At 40.8% G+C, this 20,045-nt stretch overlaps 1 protein-coding gene across 5 annotated transcripts in view; it reads left to right on the top strand.

Moving 5' to 3' along the window:
* LOC125464301 (probable E3 ubiquitin-protein ligase HECTD4) overlaps positions 1-20,045 on the top strand; it is a 284,911-nt gene that overhangs the window by 18,762 nt on the left and 246,104 nt on the right. For all 5 annotated transcript variants that reach the window (XM_059654988.1, XM_059654987.1, XM_059654990.1 and 2 more), the window contains exon 2: positions 14,436-14,953. In XM_059654988.1, the coding sequence (XP_059510971.1) occupies positions 14,436-14,953 (518 nt within the window). The remainder of the gene's footprint in view (positions 1-14,435; positions 14,954-20,045) is intronic.

Below are 20,045 nucleotides of genomic sequence, written 5' to 3'. Positions count from 1 at the left end.
AGGAGGCACAAGTAATGCATAAACTTGTGGACCTTCACAGCAGTTGTGGACAGAGAGAGAATGTTGTCTATTATAGTTGTATCATTGGCTGAAGCATTACTAATCAAGTATTAACTTCCTAGGGTTACTATTAACCAGAAACAAAACTGGACTAGTCATATTAGTACGGTGGCTGCAAGGGCAGGTCAGAGACTAGGAATCTTGCAGCAAGTGACTCTCCTCCTGACTCCCCAAAGCCTGTCCACCATCATCCATGCACAAATCAAGAATGTAATGTAATATTCCCCATTTGCTTGGATGTATGCAATTGTAACAACACTTAAGTAGCTTGACACCATCCAGAATAAAGCATGCTTGATTGGCACCACAAACATGCAGTCCCTCCGCCACTGATACTTAGCAGCAGCATTGTGTACCATCTGCAAGGTGCAGTGTTGAATTTCGCCAGTGTTCATTAGCATCTTCCAAATGATGACCATTATCTAGAAAGTCAAGGGTAGAAGATACATGGGAATACCACCACTTGCAAGTTCCCCTTCAAGCTACGTACATTGCAGACTTGGAAATATATTGTAGAATCTTCAACGTCACTGGGTTGACGTCCTGGAATTCCTTCTGTTTAACAGAATTGTATGCCTACCAAAATCAAATGGATTGCAGTAATTCAAGAAGGCAACTCATCAGCACCTTCTCAAGGCAACTGGGAATGTACAATATATGCTGCCTAACTGGCGCTACCCATATCCCATGAATGATTTTTAAAAAGCAGTTCTGGTTGCTCAAGCCTTGTGACATTTTAATGGCTGTTGAGATGACTTCAAAGTGGAAGAGTCTTGATGTTTGTTTGCCTCTGATTCTGCACTACAATTTGCATTTAAGTTGTTGTCTTGATGTGATGCAGCATTATTTATAACCTAACCCGAAGGTTACAATTTCAATACGATACTGTCTTAATGCAAAGGTGGAGTTCCTGTTTATTGTTCTGGGTTTAGTTTTAATAATAAGCAATCATGTCTTTGAGCAATTGTATGGGTTAGGAAAACCTTGGTTCTTGCCTTAACTGGTGATATTGTGTGTTACTGTTAATTGGTATAATTGATTTTCATAATGTAATGTGAATTGCTTTTTCCAGCTGGTACTCAAAATTTGCATACAGTTGAACATTTACAAGAAACTATTAAAATCATAATTTTATGATACTGTGTGTATAATCTTGAAGCTTTGGTTTTAGTATAATGTCATTTGGTTTTTTTCTGGAGTTTATTGTATACAGAAGGCACCTCACACCTCTTTAAAATTGGTAAATGTATCTTTTTGTACATTTCCTTGTATTGATAATTAGCGTGGTTTGAGCCAGTTTCAGTAAGTACCTAAAAATGGTTATTTTGAATACCATCAACATTTAAATGTTTATTTCACTTTATCGATGTCATAATGCAAGTTCTTTATGGTGATCGTAAAAGCATTGATATATGCATGCCTTAGTTATGCAGACTTTGAACCTGCATGTAGCTCATTAAATAGCAGATTGTAGCTTTTAGCCTATTTCTTTTCTAATCAAGCTGTTCAGAGATATTATTGGACACCTGGAATAGGTGAGACATAAACCAGGCTTCCCACTGCACCACACGAAGGTAGCTTTAATGACCTAGTAAAGGATGGTCGAAATGTTCTTGAGCTTGAGTATGAATGTGCTATCTCATTAAACACCCAATTTGTTTTTAATTGAATGACTAATATCCTGACTTGAGTCTCTAAGGTATGTACAATTGTACCGATTCTGTGCATTTTGTGTAAATGCAGTGTTGTCACTGATTTGTAAATTCTAGTATCCAGAGGGTGCAGTTTTAATAGTTTGGTTTCTGCCATTAGAACTGCTTGACTTCATAAAAGCTCTATTCCCTAACCACAGAAGCTCTTTGTGGAATACAGTTTGTGATTTTTTTTTAAAAACAAAAGTCAGTGGTTTCTGATACTATTAGGCTATGAAGATAATTGACTCTTGTACTTCTTTTAAGAATTGTTAAGGACAGGTATATAGCTAGGTTTATCTTCAGATAAATTGCTAAAGGAATTTTTAATCAAGCTTTAAAACTAGACTTGTTAATATCCATCCATTGCCTCATTTTTCCCAGTCTCTAGCCTCCTCCAGCCCTGTGATTGTCTGTGACTGTTACATTATCTCCAATTCCCGTAATTTACCTTGCATTCCTTTGCTTTAGTGCAGCTGTGCCTTCATCTTTTAGATCCGTCAAAATTAATGAAAATTTTTGTCCTTTCTTCCTTGAAGATATTCCCTTAAAAGCCACTTTACCAAGAGCTATTTTATATTTGTGCCTGAGATATGGGTACTGCTAGACTTTGACAAAGCCAAAGATTATTACCATGTTCCTGATTGCCCTAAGGAGGTTAGAGGTGACTTACCACCTTTTAAACTGCTGCCATCCTTGAGATACAAGTACACCTGTCGTATTAGGGCGTTCCAGTATTTTGGCCCAGCTACAGTGAGGAACTGCATTATCATTCCAAGACAGGGTGGCTTGTGGTTTAGAGGGGTATTTTGCAGAAATATCAGCATTCCCATGCAAAGCTGCTTTTGCTTTCTAGACATTGTATCTTGGATTTGTGAGGTGTCATTAAGTGAGCCTTAGTGATTGGCTGCAATGCATTTTTTAAAATATGCACATAGCTACTATGCATTGGTTAGTGGAGGGAATAAATGTCGATGGTGGTAAATGGTTATACATTATTTGGTCTGCTGTGTTCTCTGGTGTCAAGTGTTGGAGCTTCACTTACCCAAACAAATGAAAATTATATCATTAGACCCGTGATTTATTGCCTTGGAGATGCTGAAAATTGGAAGGTAAGTTACTTACCCAGAATTTCTAGCCCCGACTGAATCTTCAAACCACAGTATTTATACGGTTGCCCATTTCAGTCTGATATCAGGTTGCTGGTAATGGAAAATTCAGCAATGATAATGGCAATAAGTTTCAAATAGAGATAGTTAGATTCTCTCTTGCTGAAGACTATCTTTGCCAGTGAGTTGTGTGGTGCAGACATTAATGCCAAGATGTCCAGGACACTCGCTCTCTACTCACCACTTTTTTTTTTTGTCCAGGCTTGAAACATAGGCATAGAAAACAGGAGCAAGAGTAAGCCACTTAGTCTGTTGAGTTAGCTGCTCAATTCAACAAGATAGCTGAATACCCAACTCTGTACCCTCCAGTCTCTCAAGACCATTTGATCCCTTAGCCCTGAGAACTATATCTGACTGTAGAGAAAGAGCCATGGATTACAATTTCAGTGAGGTCAGGAACTGAATAACTGGTGTGAGTAGATAGGTTATTGCTGAAGAAATGCTACTTGATCACATTATTGACAACCCATTTTGTTAGTTCAGTGATCAAAATTGGCCTCGTGTGGTCATTGGCCAGGGTTTGACTTGTGCTGCTTTTAGTGGATAGGGGACAACTTATTGAGTGCCTTGCTGTCAGTTCAATTGTCCTCCACTGTTCATGATTGGATGTGACAGAGCTTATATCTGATTTATAAGAGTCAGTCACACAGCACGGAAACGGACCCTTTGGTCCAACCAGTCCATGCCAAACACAATCCCAAACTAAACTATTGCCATCTGCCACCTCTGAGGCCATATCCCTTCAAACCTTTCCTTTTCATGTACTTCTCCAAATGTCTTTTAAATGTTGTAATTATATCCACATCCACCACTTCCTCAGGAAGTTCATTCCATACATAAACCAACCTGACTGTAAACGAAAAAAAATTACCCCTCCATGTTTGTCTTTAAATTTCTCTCCTCCCACCTTAAATATGTACGCCCTTGTCTTGAAATCTTCCCCCCCCCCCCCCCCCCCCCACCCCCTCTCCATTCTCAGGAAAAGACAACTATCATTGAATATCTAAACCTGTCATTATTTTATAAACTTCTGTCAGGTCACCTCTGAACCTCATCTGCTCTCGTGAAAAATGTCCCAGCCTATCCAGCCTTCCCTTAAAAGTCAAACCTTCTTTACCTGGCAACATCCTGATAAATCTCTTCTGAACCATCTCCAACTTTAATATATCCTCCTCTTAACTGGGCGACTAGAACTGGACACAGTATTCCACAAGAGGCCTCACCAAAGTCCTACACAATCTCAACCTGACTTCCCAACTCCTGTACTGGAGGGCTGAGCAATGAAGGCAAGTGTGCCAAACACCTATTTAATCACTTGTCCATATCTGATGCAAACTTCAAAGAACTATGTACTTGCACCTTTTAGGTTCCTCTGTTTACTGACACTACCCAAGGCCCTGCCATTAATTATACAAGCCCTACCCTTATTTGTTGTATCAAAATGCAATATCTCACATTTATCCAGGTTGAATTCCTTTTGCCATATTTCAGTCCATTGTTCCATTTGATCAACATCTCTTTGTAATTTTAGAAACTCTTCTTCACTGTCTCCTATGCCACCCATTTTGGTGACATCTGCAACCTTACTAATCATGCCTTCTCTATTCTCATCCAAATCATCCATCTAAATGAGGAACAAAAGAGGACCCAGAGCCAATCCATGTGGAGCACCGTGGGTGACAGGCCACCAGTCCGAAAAGCAACTTTCCACCACTACCATGATAATACAATGTGAGGCTGGATGAACACAGCAGGCCAAGCAGCATCTCAGGAGCACAAAAGCTGACGTTTCGGGCCTAGACCCTTCATCAGAGAGGGGGATGGGGAGAGGGAACTGGAATAAATAGGGAGAGAGGGGGAGGCGGACCGAAGATGGAGAGTAAAGAAGATAGGTGGAGAGAGTGGAGGTGGGGAGGTAGGGAGGGGATAGGTCAGTCCAGGGAAGACGGACAGGTCAAGGAGGTGGGATGAGGTTAGTAGGTAGCTGGGGGTGCGGCTTGGGGTGGGAGGAAGGGATGGGTGAGAGGAAGAACAGGTTAGGGAGGCAGAGACAGGTTGGACTGGTTTTGGGATGCAGTGGGTGGGGGGGAAGAGCTGGGCTGGTTGTGTGGTGCAGTGGGGGGAGGGGACGAACTGGGCTGGTTTAGGGATGCAGTAGGGGAAGGGGAGATTTTGAAACTGGTGAAGTCCACATTGATACCATATGGCTGCAGGGTTCCCAGGCGGAATATGACTTCCACCACTACCATGTCTTTTTAAGCCAATTATGTATCCAATTGGCAAGCTCACCCTGAATCACAGGTGACATAGCTTTACTAATTAGTCTACCATATGGAACCTTGTTGAAGACTTTACTAAAGTCCAAATAAACAGCCTCTACTGCTCTGTCCTCGTCAATCTTTCTGGTAACTTCAAAAACTCACGTTTGTCAGACACGATTTTTCTCTCTCAAAACCATTGGTTATAGAATTGGTTCGTTTTGTATGATCTTTCTGTTAGCCCTGTGTTGTCGTTTCACCAGTTTGGCTCTGTCTTTAAATATACATGGTACTGTTCTTGCCCTCCTGAAACTGAGTTAATCCCCACCTGTATGGTAATAGTAGAGTAAGGAGTTGCTAGGCTACCAGGTTATGGATTATGGTTAAATAAAGTTCTGCTTTTGATAGCCCCCAGTACATCATGGATGTCTCGGCTTGAATTGCAAGATCTGTTTGAAGCCTATCCCAGTTGTGTCGCAGCATAATGGAGGTTAGCCTCTGTGTAAACATCGGACTGTACCTCGACAGACCATACTGTGTCACTCTCATCAATACTATCAGTCAGCAGATAGATTGGTGAGGATTAGGTCAAATTGACTGACAAGTGCCCAGCACCTGATGGGCTTCATACTACAGTCTTAAAAGAAGCCAAGATAGTAGATGCATTTATTTTAATTCCTCTTTGGTTTGGGAAAGTTCCGTTAGATTGGATGATAGTGATGTAACTCCTTTTCTGGTTTCAGAAAGCAGGAGACTGCAGGCCGATCAGCAAAAATGTTAGCTGTTCTGATTAAAAGTTCCGGCAGGGCATTTAAAATTAAAATTCGGTGAGTTTGGGTTCCTGGCTTCTGCCTCGATAAGGCGGCCCCCGTGCCGATTCATGGCTGCTGTAGCAGAGGTGAGTTTAGGTTTCCGTCAGTGCCTGCATTTAGTGGCTGCATTGGTGAGCTGGCTCCGAAGTGGACTAATTAAGGGTGGAGTCAAGTTTGGACTGGTGTGGTACCCAGTGGGATTGGTGACACTTGAATTGGCGAGGTCCAGCGAGGGCGTTGAAGGGGGTGAAATGGTGCTGAAGTCATGACTTGCGTTCCAGCAGTGGCACTTGAAAGCACGCCCGTGCCTGCCCACCAGATCCACTGCGGTGTGCTTACCAAGCATTGTAAAGTTGAACCCTTGCTTATTTTATTTCTTTAATTTTCTGCCTGTATATTCTGTGTTTTAAGATGATGCCAGAGAATGGTAAAATTATACTGTACAACAGTTTTCATGGTAATTTGTAGCAAAATACATGTGACAGTGAATAAGTAAAATAACGTCAAAGGAAGAGTTGGGTTTCCGCTGGGGCTACTCGGTTGTTGTCCTAACTTCAGCCTTGATTCAAACATGGATGAAAGAGCTAAATTCAAGTGGTGAGGTGAGTGACAGACCTGGACATCAAGGCCACATTTGACAGTGTGGCATCAAGGAGCCTAGCAAAGCTGGAATCAATGGGTATCAGGGGCAAACTTTTTGGTTGGAGTCATTCCTGGCACATAGGAAGATGGTCAAAGCTGTTGGAGGTCACTAGATTTGCCATGTAACACAGTGGCAATAAGAACAGGTCAAGGGTTTTTTCTGAAGAAGGGTCCTGACACACAACTTCAACTTTTCTGCTCCTCTGCTGCCTGGCCTGCTGTGTTCCTCCAGCTCCTCAGTGTTATCTGACTCCAGCATCGGCAGTTCTTACTATCTTCAAAGGTTAGGAATACTGCAGCGAGAAACTAACCTGACTCCAGGCTGTCCACCATTTGCAAGCCACAAGTCAGGAGTGTGATGGAATACTCCCCACTTGCCTGAATGGCTGCATTCCAGGCGGCATGATGGCTCAGGGGCGGTCACTGCTGCCTCACAGCACCAGGGAACTGGGTTCGGTTCCAACCTCTGGGAACTGTCTGTGTGGAGTTTGCACATTCTCCCCACGTCTGCATGGGTTTCCTCTGGGTGCTCTGGTTTCCTCCCACGGTCCAAAGATGTGCAGATTAGGTGGACTGGCCATGCTAAATTGCCCATAGTGTTCAGGAGTGTGTACATTAGGTGGATTATATGAGTCTGCTTGGGATGTTCCAAGGAGCGGTGTTGGGCCGAAGAGCCTGTTTCCACACAGGGATTCTATGAAAAAGCCACAACAATACTTGAAGCTTTGACAATATTCTGGACCAAGCAGCCTGCTTGATTGGCATCACAACCAGAAGCATCCATTCCTTCCCCCACAGAAGCTTAGTTGCAGCAGTATACTATCTGCAAGATACAGTGCAGAAATTTACCAAAGATCCTTAGACAGCACTTTGCAAATCATGACCACTTGCATTTAGAAGGACAAAGGCAGCAGATATATGGTAACACCACCTGGAAGCTCCCCACCAAGCTACATATCTGGACTTGGAAATGAGTCACTGTTCTTTTCACTGTCACTGGATCAAAACCCTGGAATTCCCTGAAGGCACCCTAAAGCATGTGGTCTGCAGTGTTTCATGAAGACAGCTCACCACCACCTTCTCAAGGCTGGCAAGGGGCAAGCAATTAATGCTGGTCAGCCAGAAATGCCTATGTCCTCCAACTGAATTAAAAGATATAGGTTCTTACTAAACATTTTGTTATGAATTATGACACACTTCTGGAGCAGGTGGGACTTGAATCTGAGCTGTCTGCTTCAGAAAGAGAGCTAATACTTACGCTAAAGATTAGCTCCTCAGTCAACATTTTCTAATCAACTTGTTCATGGTTGTTACGACCAAGTTCTGGAGCAGGTGGAGGTTAAATCTGCACCTCCTGGCTCACAGACATTGCCATCACACTAACAGTTGCAGTTCCTTTTGGTAAATATTTTTAAAGCAACCTGCTCAGAGGTGGTATTACACACTGCTAGACTAGGTGGTCTTGAACCTTGGCCTCAGCTCAGAGGTAGAGAACTGTGCCACAAGAGCCCAAGTTAGTGAAGGTACTGTCCTAGGCCTAGCCATCTTCAGTTGCTTCATCAACGACCTTCACTCCATCAGAAGGTCAAAAGTGGAGATATGCAGTCATCTGTGAACAACTTCAGCACCACTTTACAATCCCTCAAATACTGAAGCAGTCCCGTGTCTATATGCACCAGTTCTGGACAACATCCACCTTAATGCTGAGAAGTGGCAAGTGACATCTGTGCCACAGAAACACCTGGAAATTTCTCATTGTTCATTGCTGAATCCCCTGAATTGTGGGGTGATTTGGTACAGCTGAGTGGTTTGCCAGGCCATTTCAGGGGCAGTTAAGAGTTGAAGTCATTCATGGCGTCGCATGTAAGCTAAATAAGGCAATGATAGCAGATAGAAGTATGAATGTTTCCGTGGTCAGTTGTAAACTGTGACTTCGCCATTATGCCACTGCCTCTGAATCCCTCAAATCTCAGACTCTGTGTAGATATGGATCTGATTATTTCACAGGAAAATAATCTTGAGATATTTTGTGTTGGAAGGCTTTTTCTGAAGAAGGGCCTCGACCCGAAACATCAGCTTTCTTGCTCCTCTGATGTTGCTTGGCCTGCTGTGTTCATCCAGCTCTACACCTTGTTAATTATAAATACAATTTGGTTCCCATTTACAATTCAGCAGAAACAAAAGTCAATATCACCAGTTTCTCTGCAAAGTAAAAGAAGCAGTCTTGACTATTTAAGTAGTTCTGTACTCCAGTTGTAAATTTTGTGTCAATTGGACTGAGTTCAAAATGACCATTCAGATGCAGGGACCATACTGTTAATTTGTGCAAAGATTTCTCAATCATTGGTAAAATCCTGCATCCAGCATGTAGTCATATGTATAATTCCAGGCTATCTGTCTCCTTTTAAAATTTTCCCTTGTGAAATATAGCTGCTGATTCTGCAACATTGAGAATCTGGAGGAAGTCAAAACTACTGCTTTGACAGACGCCTAATAGAAGGATCCTAGTGGTTAACATGAATATTCTTCTACTTTGAAGCAGATTTCACTGGGAGACAGTTGGGCTGTGCATTGCAGAAAATTTCTAGATGCTGGCTTGTTGAACAAAATTAGATAAGACGCATCTTTAGCTGTGGTATCCGCATAGTGAGGAGGTCAAGTCAACAGCTTGAAATTTTCACAGGGGGGCTGGGTGTGCAGATGAGGACAGTGCATTCAATGTACTGGACTTCAGCAAAGTGTTTAAGGTCTTGCATGGAAAACTGACAGCTCATTGGCATCTGAGGAAATTTGGCAAATTGGATCCAGAACTGACTGAATGATAGGAAGCAGAAAATGATGGTTGGGGTGTGTTTTGTGACTGGAACCTATGTTTTCAGTGGTATCAATGTTGGGGGCCCTTGATGTTTGTGGTGTATATTAATGACTTAGATTTGAACATAGGAGGGTTCAACAGTAAGTTTGCAGATTCTATGAAAATTGATGGTGTGGTAAATAGTAAGAAAGGTAACCTTTTAAATTACAAGAGGAAATGGGCTATTCATTGGCAAATGAAATTCAATCTGGATAGGTGTGAGGTGATGCACTTGGATAGGACAAATGTGTCCAGGGAATACGTGATGAAAAGTAGGACCCTGGGAATCACGGAGGATCGGAGAAGTCTTAGTGCATGCTCACTGGTCTCTTAAGGTAGCAGGGCAGCCATTTAAAGTGGTCAAGCAGGCATATGGGATACTTGCCTTTTATTGGCTGAGGGATGTAGTTTAAGTGCAGGGAGTTTATGCAGGAATTGTATCAAATATTGGGTAGGGTAGTTAGTGCACTTCTGGAGTTTACTTTGTAGGAGGGATGTGATTGCACTGGAGTGTGCAGTGGAGATTTACAAGGATGTTGCCTGGACTGGAGAGCTTTCATTTTGAAGAGAGACAGGGATAAAGTACGGTTGTCTCCTTTTGAAGCAGAGGAGCCTGAGGGGGTGCATAATGGAAGTGTATAAAGTTGCTTTGACTGAATTGAACATTTCCCTTTGGTGGTAGGATTAATGATCAAGAGGCATAGGTTTTGGGTAAGGGCCAGGAGGTTTGAGAGGATGGCAGGAACCTGGAACTTGTTTTCCGTAAGGTGCTAGAGGCAGAAATCCTCTCTACATTTAAAAAGTATTTTTATTTGCACTTGATACCATAGCATAATTATGGGCCCAGTTCTTAAAAAATGGGATTAGAATAGTTAGGTGGTTTTATTTTGACCAGTACAGATTTGATAGCCAAAGGGCCTTTTTCTGTGCTGTAGACTTCTATGACGCTATGGCACGTGTATCAAAGAAGTAACTAAACAGGTTATGGCATCAAATTTATGGTGACAAGCTTTTAAAGAGCATTTAGTAGTCCCATTTAATAACTTTTCATTATACAGCACACTTTGTACTGATCGCAGAAACCCTCGCTGAACATGGTGGGTTGTCTGCATGTGGTGGAGAAAGGTGGATTATATTTTCAAATAAGATCATTTCAAATTTTAACTAATTGCAAATATTTTATGACTGAGAATAAATAAACTTGAATTGTAAATGAGTAATGATATTTCACTGAGTTTTGGTCCTGAAGCAGGAGTTAATGTTTAACTCCTTATTCATCCTTGGGAGTAGCCTCTACAGCACGGAGTTCGTCCATATGCATTTGCTTGGAATGAACGTAAACCAATAATAGTTTTAATTTTCCATATCTGCTTTGTTAAGTCATACTTCAGAAGGAGATGGATTGCAGTACCTTCTCCACCACAGCTGCCTTGTGTGCAGGGGTAAAAGTTCTGGCAATCAGTAGGATCTGACTGGGTGGAAGTTCCTCACCATGAAAGAAGCTGTGTTTTGGAGCTTGTTTGAAAGTTCTGGTGAAGAAGTGTTTTTACCACTTTGACAGTCTGCGCCAGTAACCATCTGACAAGATTTAGTTTACCTTTCCCATATTGTCTCAATGTTATGCAAACAACTGACTGACTTGTGGTCAAGGTGTTTTTCTGCATAAACCGTTTCCAAAAGGAATGGAAGTGCTCACACCTAAATGACTGGAATGCTGTGAGCATTTGTGGGCGCAGCCATCCTTCACCATACCATGGACACATGCATCAGGTTTCACCACATTGCTGGTGCTCAGTTTAAGTTTTTGTGTAGTTGCAGACAGGTAGTCACTGGAAGGCAAATGAAGTTCTTTTTTTCTGTATACACATGGAGATGTTTGTACGTTGACTGTGTTTGTGGCCATGATCCATTTTAGATTCTTGGGTAAAGCCAAAGATGAATTGGTTGACCACCATGGAGTAGGAGTAGAGAATATACCAGACCTCTTCGAGGTAGATCGACATCAAGACTTGCTAACACCTATTGATCAGGTTCTTGCCTGGAATGATGAGGGAATCTGGCTTATATTTCACCTTGCCCTTGTGCACCTGCCAGTTTCTGATGCATTCCTCAGCCCCTCCCAACCGCATCCCCAGCATCTTTGGCCATCTGTCCTCGTAAAAGCGAACAAAAAGATCAGTGGCTGAATTCCCTTACTGTGACTTAGTTTGCCGCCTGTTCGAGGTCAAACTGCATACTAAGTGGATCTGAGCAGATGATAGCATTATCAGCTGTGCACAAAGAGGTTTTGACTTGGGTATCCCTACCTTCAGTTGTCACTCTTCTGTCCATTTCCTTACTTATGCTGTCAACAAAAACTGTCACAGAAAATAAATAATCATGTAGTCTGAGTGGAGAATCTTCATTGCTAAGCTGAAATGTCTCAGGTGCCAGGTTCCCGATTATTACATCCAACTGTGTTAGTGTATATATTGCCTCAGGACTGAAATAGAGTTGCTGAAAGTGTGTTCTTGGAAGCTTTTAGGGGCTATTAAGCAGTAGTGTCTGAGTCAGTACTGGAGTAGATGTTGCTAAAGTGTATATCTGATATAGGTGTAATCTGCTTTATTGGGAAGAATTTCAAAGACCATAATGCAACCACTTTTGACTAAGGTGCTTAGTTCTTTTATTTCCTCCAGAAATTGAGTACAAAATATATCTTTGGTTAACTGTCAGTTAACAAGTTATTTATACCATTAGTGTTTTGGAAAATGGTGTAATTTAGATTAAGAAGCCATGTTGCAGTATTACTTTGTTAAAAATTTAGCACAGCTTATGGGTAAAAGTAAGTTAGATTTGTTTTTTTCAATCAAAATGATTTAATCCCAATGAGACATTTATTTGCCTGTTCCTAACGTCTTTGAATTCTCTGGTCATATGTAACCCCAAACACCACTCTCTATCCTTTTATGCTTATCTGCTATCTGTGTTGTAGCAAAATTTTCCCATGCTGTATTTGTAAACATACCTAGTCTTAATGCTGAAATTTGTGTGCTGAAATTCAGTTCCAGCATTCTGAGAGATTTTACCTATTGGGGTATACTCATGTCCAAGACTGCTTACATTTCATTGTTTCAAGATTTGCCAGGAATGAGCTCATTGCAAGGAGTCTAATTGGGCACTTTGCATGGTTCAAGGATCACTAGATGGCTTCAAAGATTACAGACAGTTAGCAAGTACTGAAGCTGAATTATACATTGCATTTAGGGAAATTGGAGGTGTCGAGCAGCTGGTCGAGTAGTGTTAAAACTCAGCTACCTTCTAATTCTGAGAGTATGTCACTAAGTGTTGGAGTCAGGGCAGAAGAAATCATGCAGTGCTCAAAGTGGGAAGGTCATTGACTGTGTGGTGGAGGCAAATTTATTGTCTTGGATTATGCCTGTGAGCAGTGTGTTTTGAGAAAGTGAGGATTAGACAAACACATTGACCAATATTTTCTTGGTGTACCAGTAAGATTAGAGTGTGTGTTGTGTGAGGCTGAAGAAGTTCTGAGGCAGAGTCACAAGATTTGAAATTTTAACTTTCTTTTTTTTCCTCTGTAGATGCTGCCAGACCTGCAAAAGTTTCTCAAGCAATTTCTGTTTTTAATATGCGGGAAGGTTGGTTTAATCAGTTGGTCTAAGAGATAGCTATTAAGGGATGCATTATATTTCAGAAAGCCTTTGCGCACTGTGCTTAGATGCCTGAAGACTGTAGTTGAAATGAGGTGAAGGTATTGGTGTTGTGCAACAAATGGAAAGTTCAGCTGGGGTGGAAAAGGAGGGCTTCTAGTGTTGATATGAGGTTATAGAGTTCAAGGAGGGGGGGCATGGCAAAAAAAATGGTGGAGAGAAAAAGAACTTGTATTACATTAGCATTCCCTGAGAAAATAATGTGCAATGCATTTCATAGTCACTTAATTACTCCTTAATTGAAGCTATTTTGCAATGATATTGCCTCGTGGTGCCAGTCCATCTGTATGACTGATGATTGAGAATATTGTGACCAACAGTGGTTCCCCACATGCAAGAACAGCCTGCTAAACCACTGAGCCTATACTCACCCTGTACCAATAGAGACAGTTTTGTTTAGTTTCCAGCACGAATGCTTGATATCAGCAAATGAGTGGAATTTATATGATACCTAACCTGTATTTAAAGGCCGAGGTTGAATCTGAGACAGTGTAGTTGATCTGTGCTGTACTTTTTGCAGGCACTAATGGAGCAGCAGATTGAATGATCTCCCTATGTTTGTCTAAAGCACTGTGGTCTCGCACTGTGTACTTTGTTTTTGCTGGCGGGTAGTGTTGTTTCTCTATGCTGCATGGTTTGAATATAAACAGTGTTGTAAGTGGTGACTGTAGGAATCAGGATATTTTGGCTTTCCCTTGTCTCAAATGGTAATGCTGTGTTATCTTGAGTTACTCTTATCTAATAGCTTGACTAGTATGGTTAATACCTTTTGTCAGGTTTGGTGTGGTTGGTGAAATGTTTGTTCAAGTTTGTCTTTGGCTATCATTTTCTCTTGACACAGATTATCTAGAAAATACTATATTTAAGTGATTCTAGATCAGATGAAGTCTGTCAACGTGACAGTAACATGAAGCTCTGATGCTTGGACCTCATTGCATCTGGTACTTTGTGAATTGAAAACAGGTTCCTTCTCACCCTTGAAATTAAAGATAATCTTATTTTTAATTGTAGAAAAATCGGTATAGTAGTATTTCTAGTATTGTGCTCTTTCTTCCACTAAGGTGCTCCTTTATACTGCACTGAGCCCTGTTTTCTCCTAGTGAGATTGGTGTAGATTGTACATATTTAATATTCCTATTAAATTCCTTGGGTGGTTCCCCCAAATTAACAGACTAAGTGCAACTTGTGTGAAGCATTTTCTGTTATTCTGCTGAAAAATGTTCTTTGTTTAATTTTTAGATATTGACTTTTGAAACCAAAAATCCTGAAGAGCTAGCAGAACGCTTGCGAGCTGTGTGTGGAAACCAGAGTAATGCATATGCACGGCTACTTGAATACCGTCTCAATGCGCTTAGAGGCCTGTGGAATGCACAACGACAGTTAGCACTTGAAGAGCAGCATGAGCGTGAAAACTCGAGTGATGAAGAGACCATGTCCATGCTCAAACGGCAGGGCTTGCTGCAACAACCAGAACAGGCACCATTTACTTCTCGCATGGGCCTCTTATTAGTGTTCCCTTTGATCCAATCACAAAGTAAAACTGACCCTTCTCTCTGTAATATCACTGCTGAGGTGCTCCTGAACTGCCTGAGAGATTGCCAGCCTCTGAGCCTTACAAAAGAACCTGCTGACTGTCTGAATGGTCTCGAAGCCCTTCTCTGCTCCTGGTTAGAAGAATCACCTGCTTTGGGTCAATCGATCCCATGGAAACAGAAAGAAAATGCTGCAGCTGCATTGGTAGCTCTTGCCTGTGCAAGGTAGGAGCATCCTGGTATATTTCTGTCCAAGTAGAAATGTTCTTAATATACTTGATTACAATGTCTTCAATAACATTGTCATCTTTATTCTGTAAAATGTGGTGACATGAAATAATGTTTTGGTGCATATTAATAAACAAATAAATGCTGCATAAGAATGTTTGCTTAATGACTCAGACAATTTGTATTCATGATTACAATATTTGTCCTCTACATTCCAAAGAACATGTTATCTCTCTCTTTACCTATTACAAATTACCAAATGTGTATAATGATGTTTTTAGTGGTTGATGGGCTGCCTCTACCAAAAGACTGCAGGTAGTACGAGTTATTTTAAATAAAACAGAAAATGCTGCAAGCAGTCAGTCAGCACCTTCAGAAGGAAAAATAGGTCACCAGACTTAAAATCTCAACGATTGTCTTTTATGTTTGCAGTTGGACTGGCTGTATACCTTTTTAGATTTTGAGCATTGACAATTTTACTTTTTAATTTTGTTTACTGTCTCCCTTTTTTGTGAACTACAGGATTTTAATGTGAAATTGTATGAAAAATAGCTTGGATTCCGTACTTCAAGTTCACTAATTGGAAGATGCCTTGTCTGGAACTGAGAGTGCCAAGTCACTTGAGACTTGCGCTAGGGGCACATTTGGATGCCTTCTACCCAAATATTCAGTTTAATTGCAAGGAGGAGAATACAGAAAACAACCAACATGTATGAACAAATAACCACTTGGGGAAGGAGCTCTCTGCTGTCTACTCCAAATGGATGTCAGAGTTAAAACAAATTGATTCAATGCGTAAATCTTTCCTGCTGCTGTGTGGGTTTCAGGGAGCCTGCTGTGTCAGAGTGTTCCTGCAGTTACCATGTTATCAGACAGAATATTGAGTTATATATGGAAATTGCTGCTTAATTGCAATATTCGGCTGCTATATTTGATGATAACCGAATTATGATTCATTAATTTAAAATGGTATTTTGCCGAATAATACTGCAAGCTGTTATGTCTCTCTGTGAAAATGTTTCGTAACTTTATATCACTGGGTGGTATTTCTCAATTTGTTGCCTTAGGTGTATGGACTTCGAGCTGAATGTAGGTTTTGAGCTGTTTGTTTTTCCCCATTGACTGGACTAATGAGAACTCGTCATGTACCCTGGAATTGAAGTTTGTGGCTGCAGTGGAGACTTTGCCACACAAGAGTATTTGCTGACCAGGCCGTCAACTAGTGGCTTGATATTGTGTGACAATTTGCCATCCCCACTGATCCTGTCCATCTAATGTTTAATTCACACATCATAAATTATTGATCATCTTTCTCACCAGTAATTTGAGCACAATTTGTTCTTTTTCCCCTGTTTCCACTTTGTATTTAGGAATATTGGTCAACTGGTATTTTTAAATGTTGACTAGCAATCACTTACTTCATTCAGTCCTGGAATTTCCCTCGTTAATCTTTCCCGTTCCCCTAAGGCAGTGTTAAACCAGTTTTTTGTATTGAATTTAGATAAAGTATAAATAAATTTGCTCAAATGTGAATCTGTATTAGCAGTCTTTAATGGTTTCTTTAACCAGCAGTTAGTTGGTATAACAAGTTGTGGCTGTGATTCGTCCATTTAAAGGAAAGAACCTCTTTGTATTTACGTTCGTCTAAGTCTGTTCAATTGCCGTAGGAACATATTCAGCTGGCTGGATGGTCGTCAGCACATTCAAATTGGTACTAATTTTCTGCACGAACAGCTCCATTAACTGCAGTGAGCAATGTCCAAGGACCAAGTATATCCAGCTGGTAATCCAGTTTCTTTTACAGCAAAATTTGGAAGGTTGAGTAGTTAGCATGACCAGTGTTGTTGCTAAACAACTTCAGCACATTGATAAGTACGGCAGCAGCTGCAAAACATTTTTCTTAAGAATATTCAGAATTCCATATTTTACTCCATTATTGAAGTTATTGTATCCAACAAACCATGAGTAAAATACACCACTTCGTGTGGTGATATTAACAACTGTAAAAATTCCAAAATGCTAAATTTCAGGTGGGAATCTAAATAACCGAATGCAACCATCCCTGGATATACATTGGATATCTGCAGTAAATGCATTGAGTGATTGAATATTAATTAGTACTGGCATGAATGCAGGATGAGTTGGAAAAATCTAAAACAAGATCCTCTGAGGTGGAGAAAACAGATGCTGCCAGGTTCACTAAGTGTTTCTAGCAATTTTTGTTTTATTCAATGTGGTTTCTTTGGCAATTTATGTAAAGGAGTTTTAAAATTATGGCATATAAACGGACTAGAGAAAATTAGTTTGCACATTTTTTTTTGAGCCTTCACGAGTGTTTGAAATAAATAATCCACTGCAGTGTGACTATTTAACACAATGGCAGCTATGTGGAAGTTTTTATGCTGCAGTTTAGTACTATGCTTGAGTTTAAGCAGCTTCTGAGTCCAAGGACCAGGCAGTTTTATTGCAGGTGAAGAAGCAATTTCATCAGACAGCAATTTCATATTCAGCCTTTTAGGAATTAAAAAAGAAACTTTGACTTATTAAAGGCTCGAGGAAGCACCTGAGGTTCTCTGTTGAACTTCCATTGGACAGAAATAATTATCATTATCCAGGGAAATTGAGCATATTTTTCCTGTCTTCATGATTTCTCCTAGGATACAACTTTGAAAGGCGTTAGATGTAGTCTTATTTCAGGAAAGTCATAATTTGCAGATGACACCAAAATTGGTGGTGATGTGAACAGTAAAGATTATTTCAGAGTGCAGCGGAACCTTGGTTAGATGGATTGATGGGCCGTGAAGTGGCAGATGGAATTTAATTTAGGTAAATGTAAAGTATTGCACTTTGGTAATGCAAATCAGGGCAAGACATATACACTTAATGTCGGGTCCTGGGGAGTGTTGTAGAGGAAGAAAGAGATGTTGGAGTGCACATTCATTGTTTCTTGAAGGTGAGTCACAGGTAGACAGGTTAGTGAAGAAAGGGTTCGGTAAATTTACCTTTATGATCGTCGCATTGAGTATAGGAGTTGGGCTGTCATGTTACAACTGTACAGGACATTGGTCAGGTGACTTTAGAAATATTGTGTACAATTCTTGTCTCCCTGTTTATAGTAAAGATGTAAATTTTTTTTCCACACCCTTTCACGTTTAACAAGGATGTTGCCAGGGTTGGAGGCTTTGAGCCATAGGGAGAGGCTGAATAAGCTGAGGCTATTTTTCCTGGAGCATTGGAGTATGAGGGGTGACCTTGTAGATGTTTATAAAATGATGAGGGGCATGAGTAAAGTGAATAACCAAAACCTTTTTCCCCAGGATGCAGGAGTTCAAAACTAGAGGGTATAGATTTAAGGTGAGAAGGGAAAGATTTAAAAGGGACCTGAGGGGTAACTTTTCATGCAAAGCATGGCATGTTTATGGAATGAGCTGTCAAAGGAACTGATGGCTGCTAATACACATAGAACATTTAAAAGGCATCTGGATGGGTACGTGAATAGGAAGGATTTAGTGGGTTAGGAGCCACATGTGGGCAGATAGGACTAGATTAATTTAGGATATCTGGTCAACATGGTCAGATTGTACTGAAGGGTCTGGTTCCATGTTGTACAACATTGATTCATATAAAACTTGGTGTTAAACAGCAGTAATGTGCTTGTGCAATGTGACGGCAGTCTGGAGAATTGTGTTGATTTTCAATGATGTGCTGTGAGCATTTTGTGGTATTTAGTGAATTAATTGTTAGCTAGATATTTGTAATGCTGCAGGATGTGATGGATAGGTTATAATACTCAAATATTTGACATACAGAAATAAATGATGATCTCAAAGTCAGTCATTACATAATGCTGTAACTCCGGTTTCAGCCTCATTAGACTTGAACTGTGCAAAAGTAGGCCTAATCTTTAAATAAAACACACACCTTTTGGCTCAGAAGCTTGAGGGCTCAAATCCCACTCTGGAGAGGAACACAATCCAGTCTGAAATATCAGTGCAACAGTGTTTCCTTATTGGAGGTGCCAAACTTTGTGTAAAATGTTAAACTGAATTACATTTTCTTTTTTGTTAGTTGTCATTTTTATCTTCAGTAGCTGACAGTCGGGTTTCATTATATTCACCTCCTTTTTAGAATTAAGCCTTTTGCTGCCTTCCACACTACCACCTAAAAGTAATCCTTTACAAAGAATTGCAAATACAAATCTACACCCTACCACACTATTGGTAGATGAACATGATGTCAGTATTAGAGATTAGGCTGTCATGTCTAATATGAATGATAATTACTGGTTGTGCACATTGTTCCCATAAAAATTTTTGGAACATTTTTGGCCCTGTAATGCATGTTTAGATTAGTTTGGATTCCCTACAGTGTGAAAACAGGCCCTTCAGCACAACAAGTCCACGCAGCCCACCCAGACCCATCCCCCTATAACACTCACACCCTTGAACACTACAGGCAATTTAGCATGACCAATCCACCTACCCTGCACATCTTTGGACTGTGGGAGGAAACCGGAGCACCCGGAGGAAAACCACGCAGACATGGGGAGAATGTGCAAACTCCACACAGACAGTTACTCGAGTCTAGAATTGAACCCAGGTCCCTGGTACTGTGAGGCTGCAGTGCTAACCACTGAGCCACCGTACAGCTTAGTGAGTGGGTTCAACGTTTTGTCAATTACACTCAAAAAGGACTCAAGTTCAGTTGTTCTGAAATTCCACTGTTTGTAAGCAGAATAAATGCTTGTATGTACCAATTGCTAAACTGCAATTATGTTGTTTTCATTTTGTTTTCAGAACCCATTGAATTCTTTAATATCCTTTTGGGAAGGAAATCTGCCAATCTTATTCAGCAGGCTAACATTACTCCAGTCCAAAGTCTAATTGGTTTATCTCTCACTGCCTTCAGAAAAGGCCTAGCAAGCCACTTGTATTAGGCTGTGATGTGAAGTGAAATAAGACTAAAAGTAGATGCATCGCTGAGCCTTGACCGAGGCACCAGGTATAGAATCAAAATCCTACAGTACAGAAGAGGCCCTTTGGCTAACAAGTCTGTACTGCCAAAGGTACACTACAACCTTCAGTTGTCC

Source organism: Stegostoma tigrinum, chromosome 26 (assembly GCF_030684315.1).
Source record: "Stegostoma tigrinum isolate sSteTig4 chromosome 26, sSteTig4.hap1, whole genome shotgun sequence".
NCBI classification, from domain to species: domain Eukaryota; kingdom Metazoa; phylum Chordata; class Chondrichthyes; order Orectolobiformes; family Stegostomatidae; genus Stegostoma; species Stegostoma tigrinum.
Note: the sequence above shows the minus strand (reverse complement) of the source record. Positions and strands in the feature narration are given on the sequence as shown.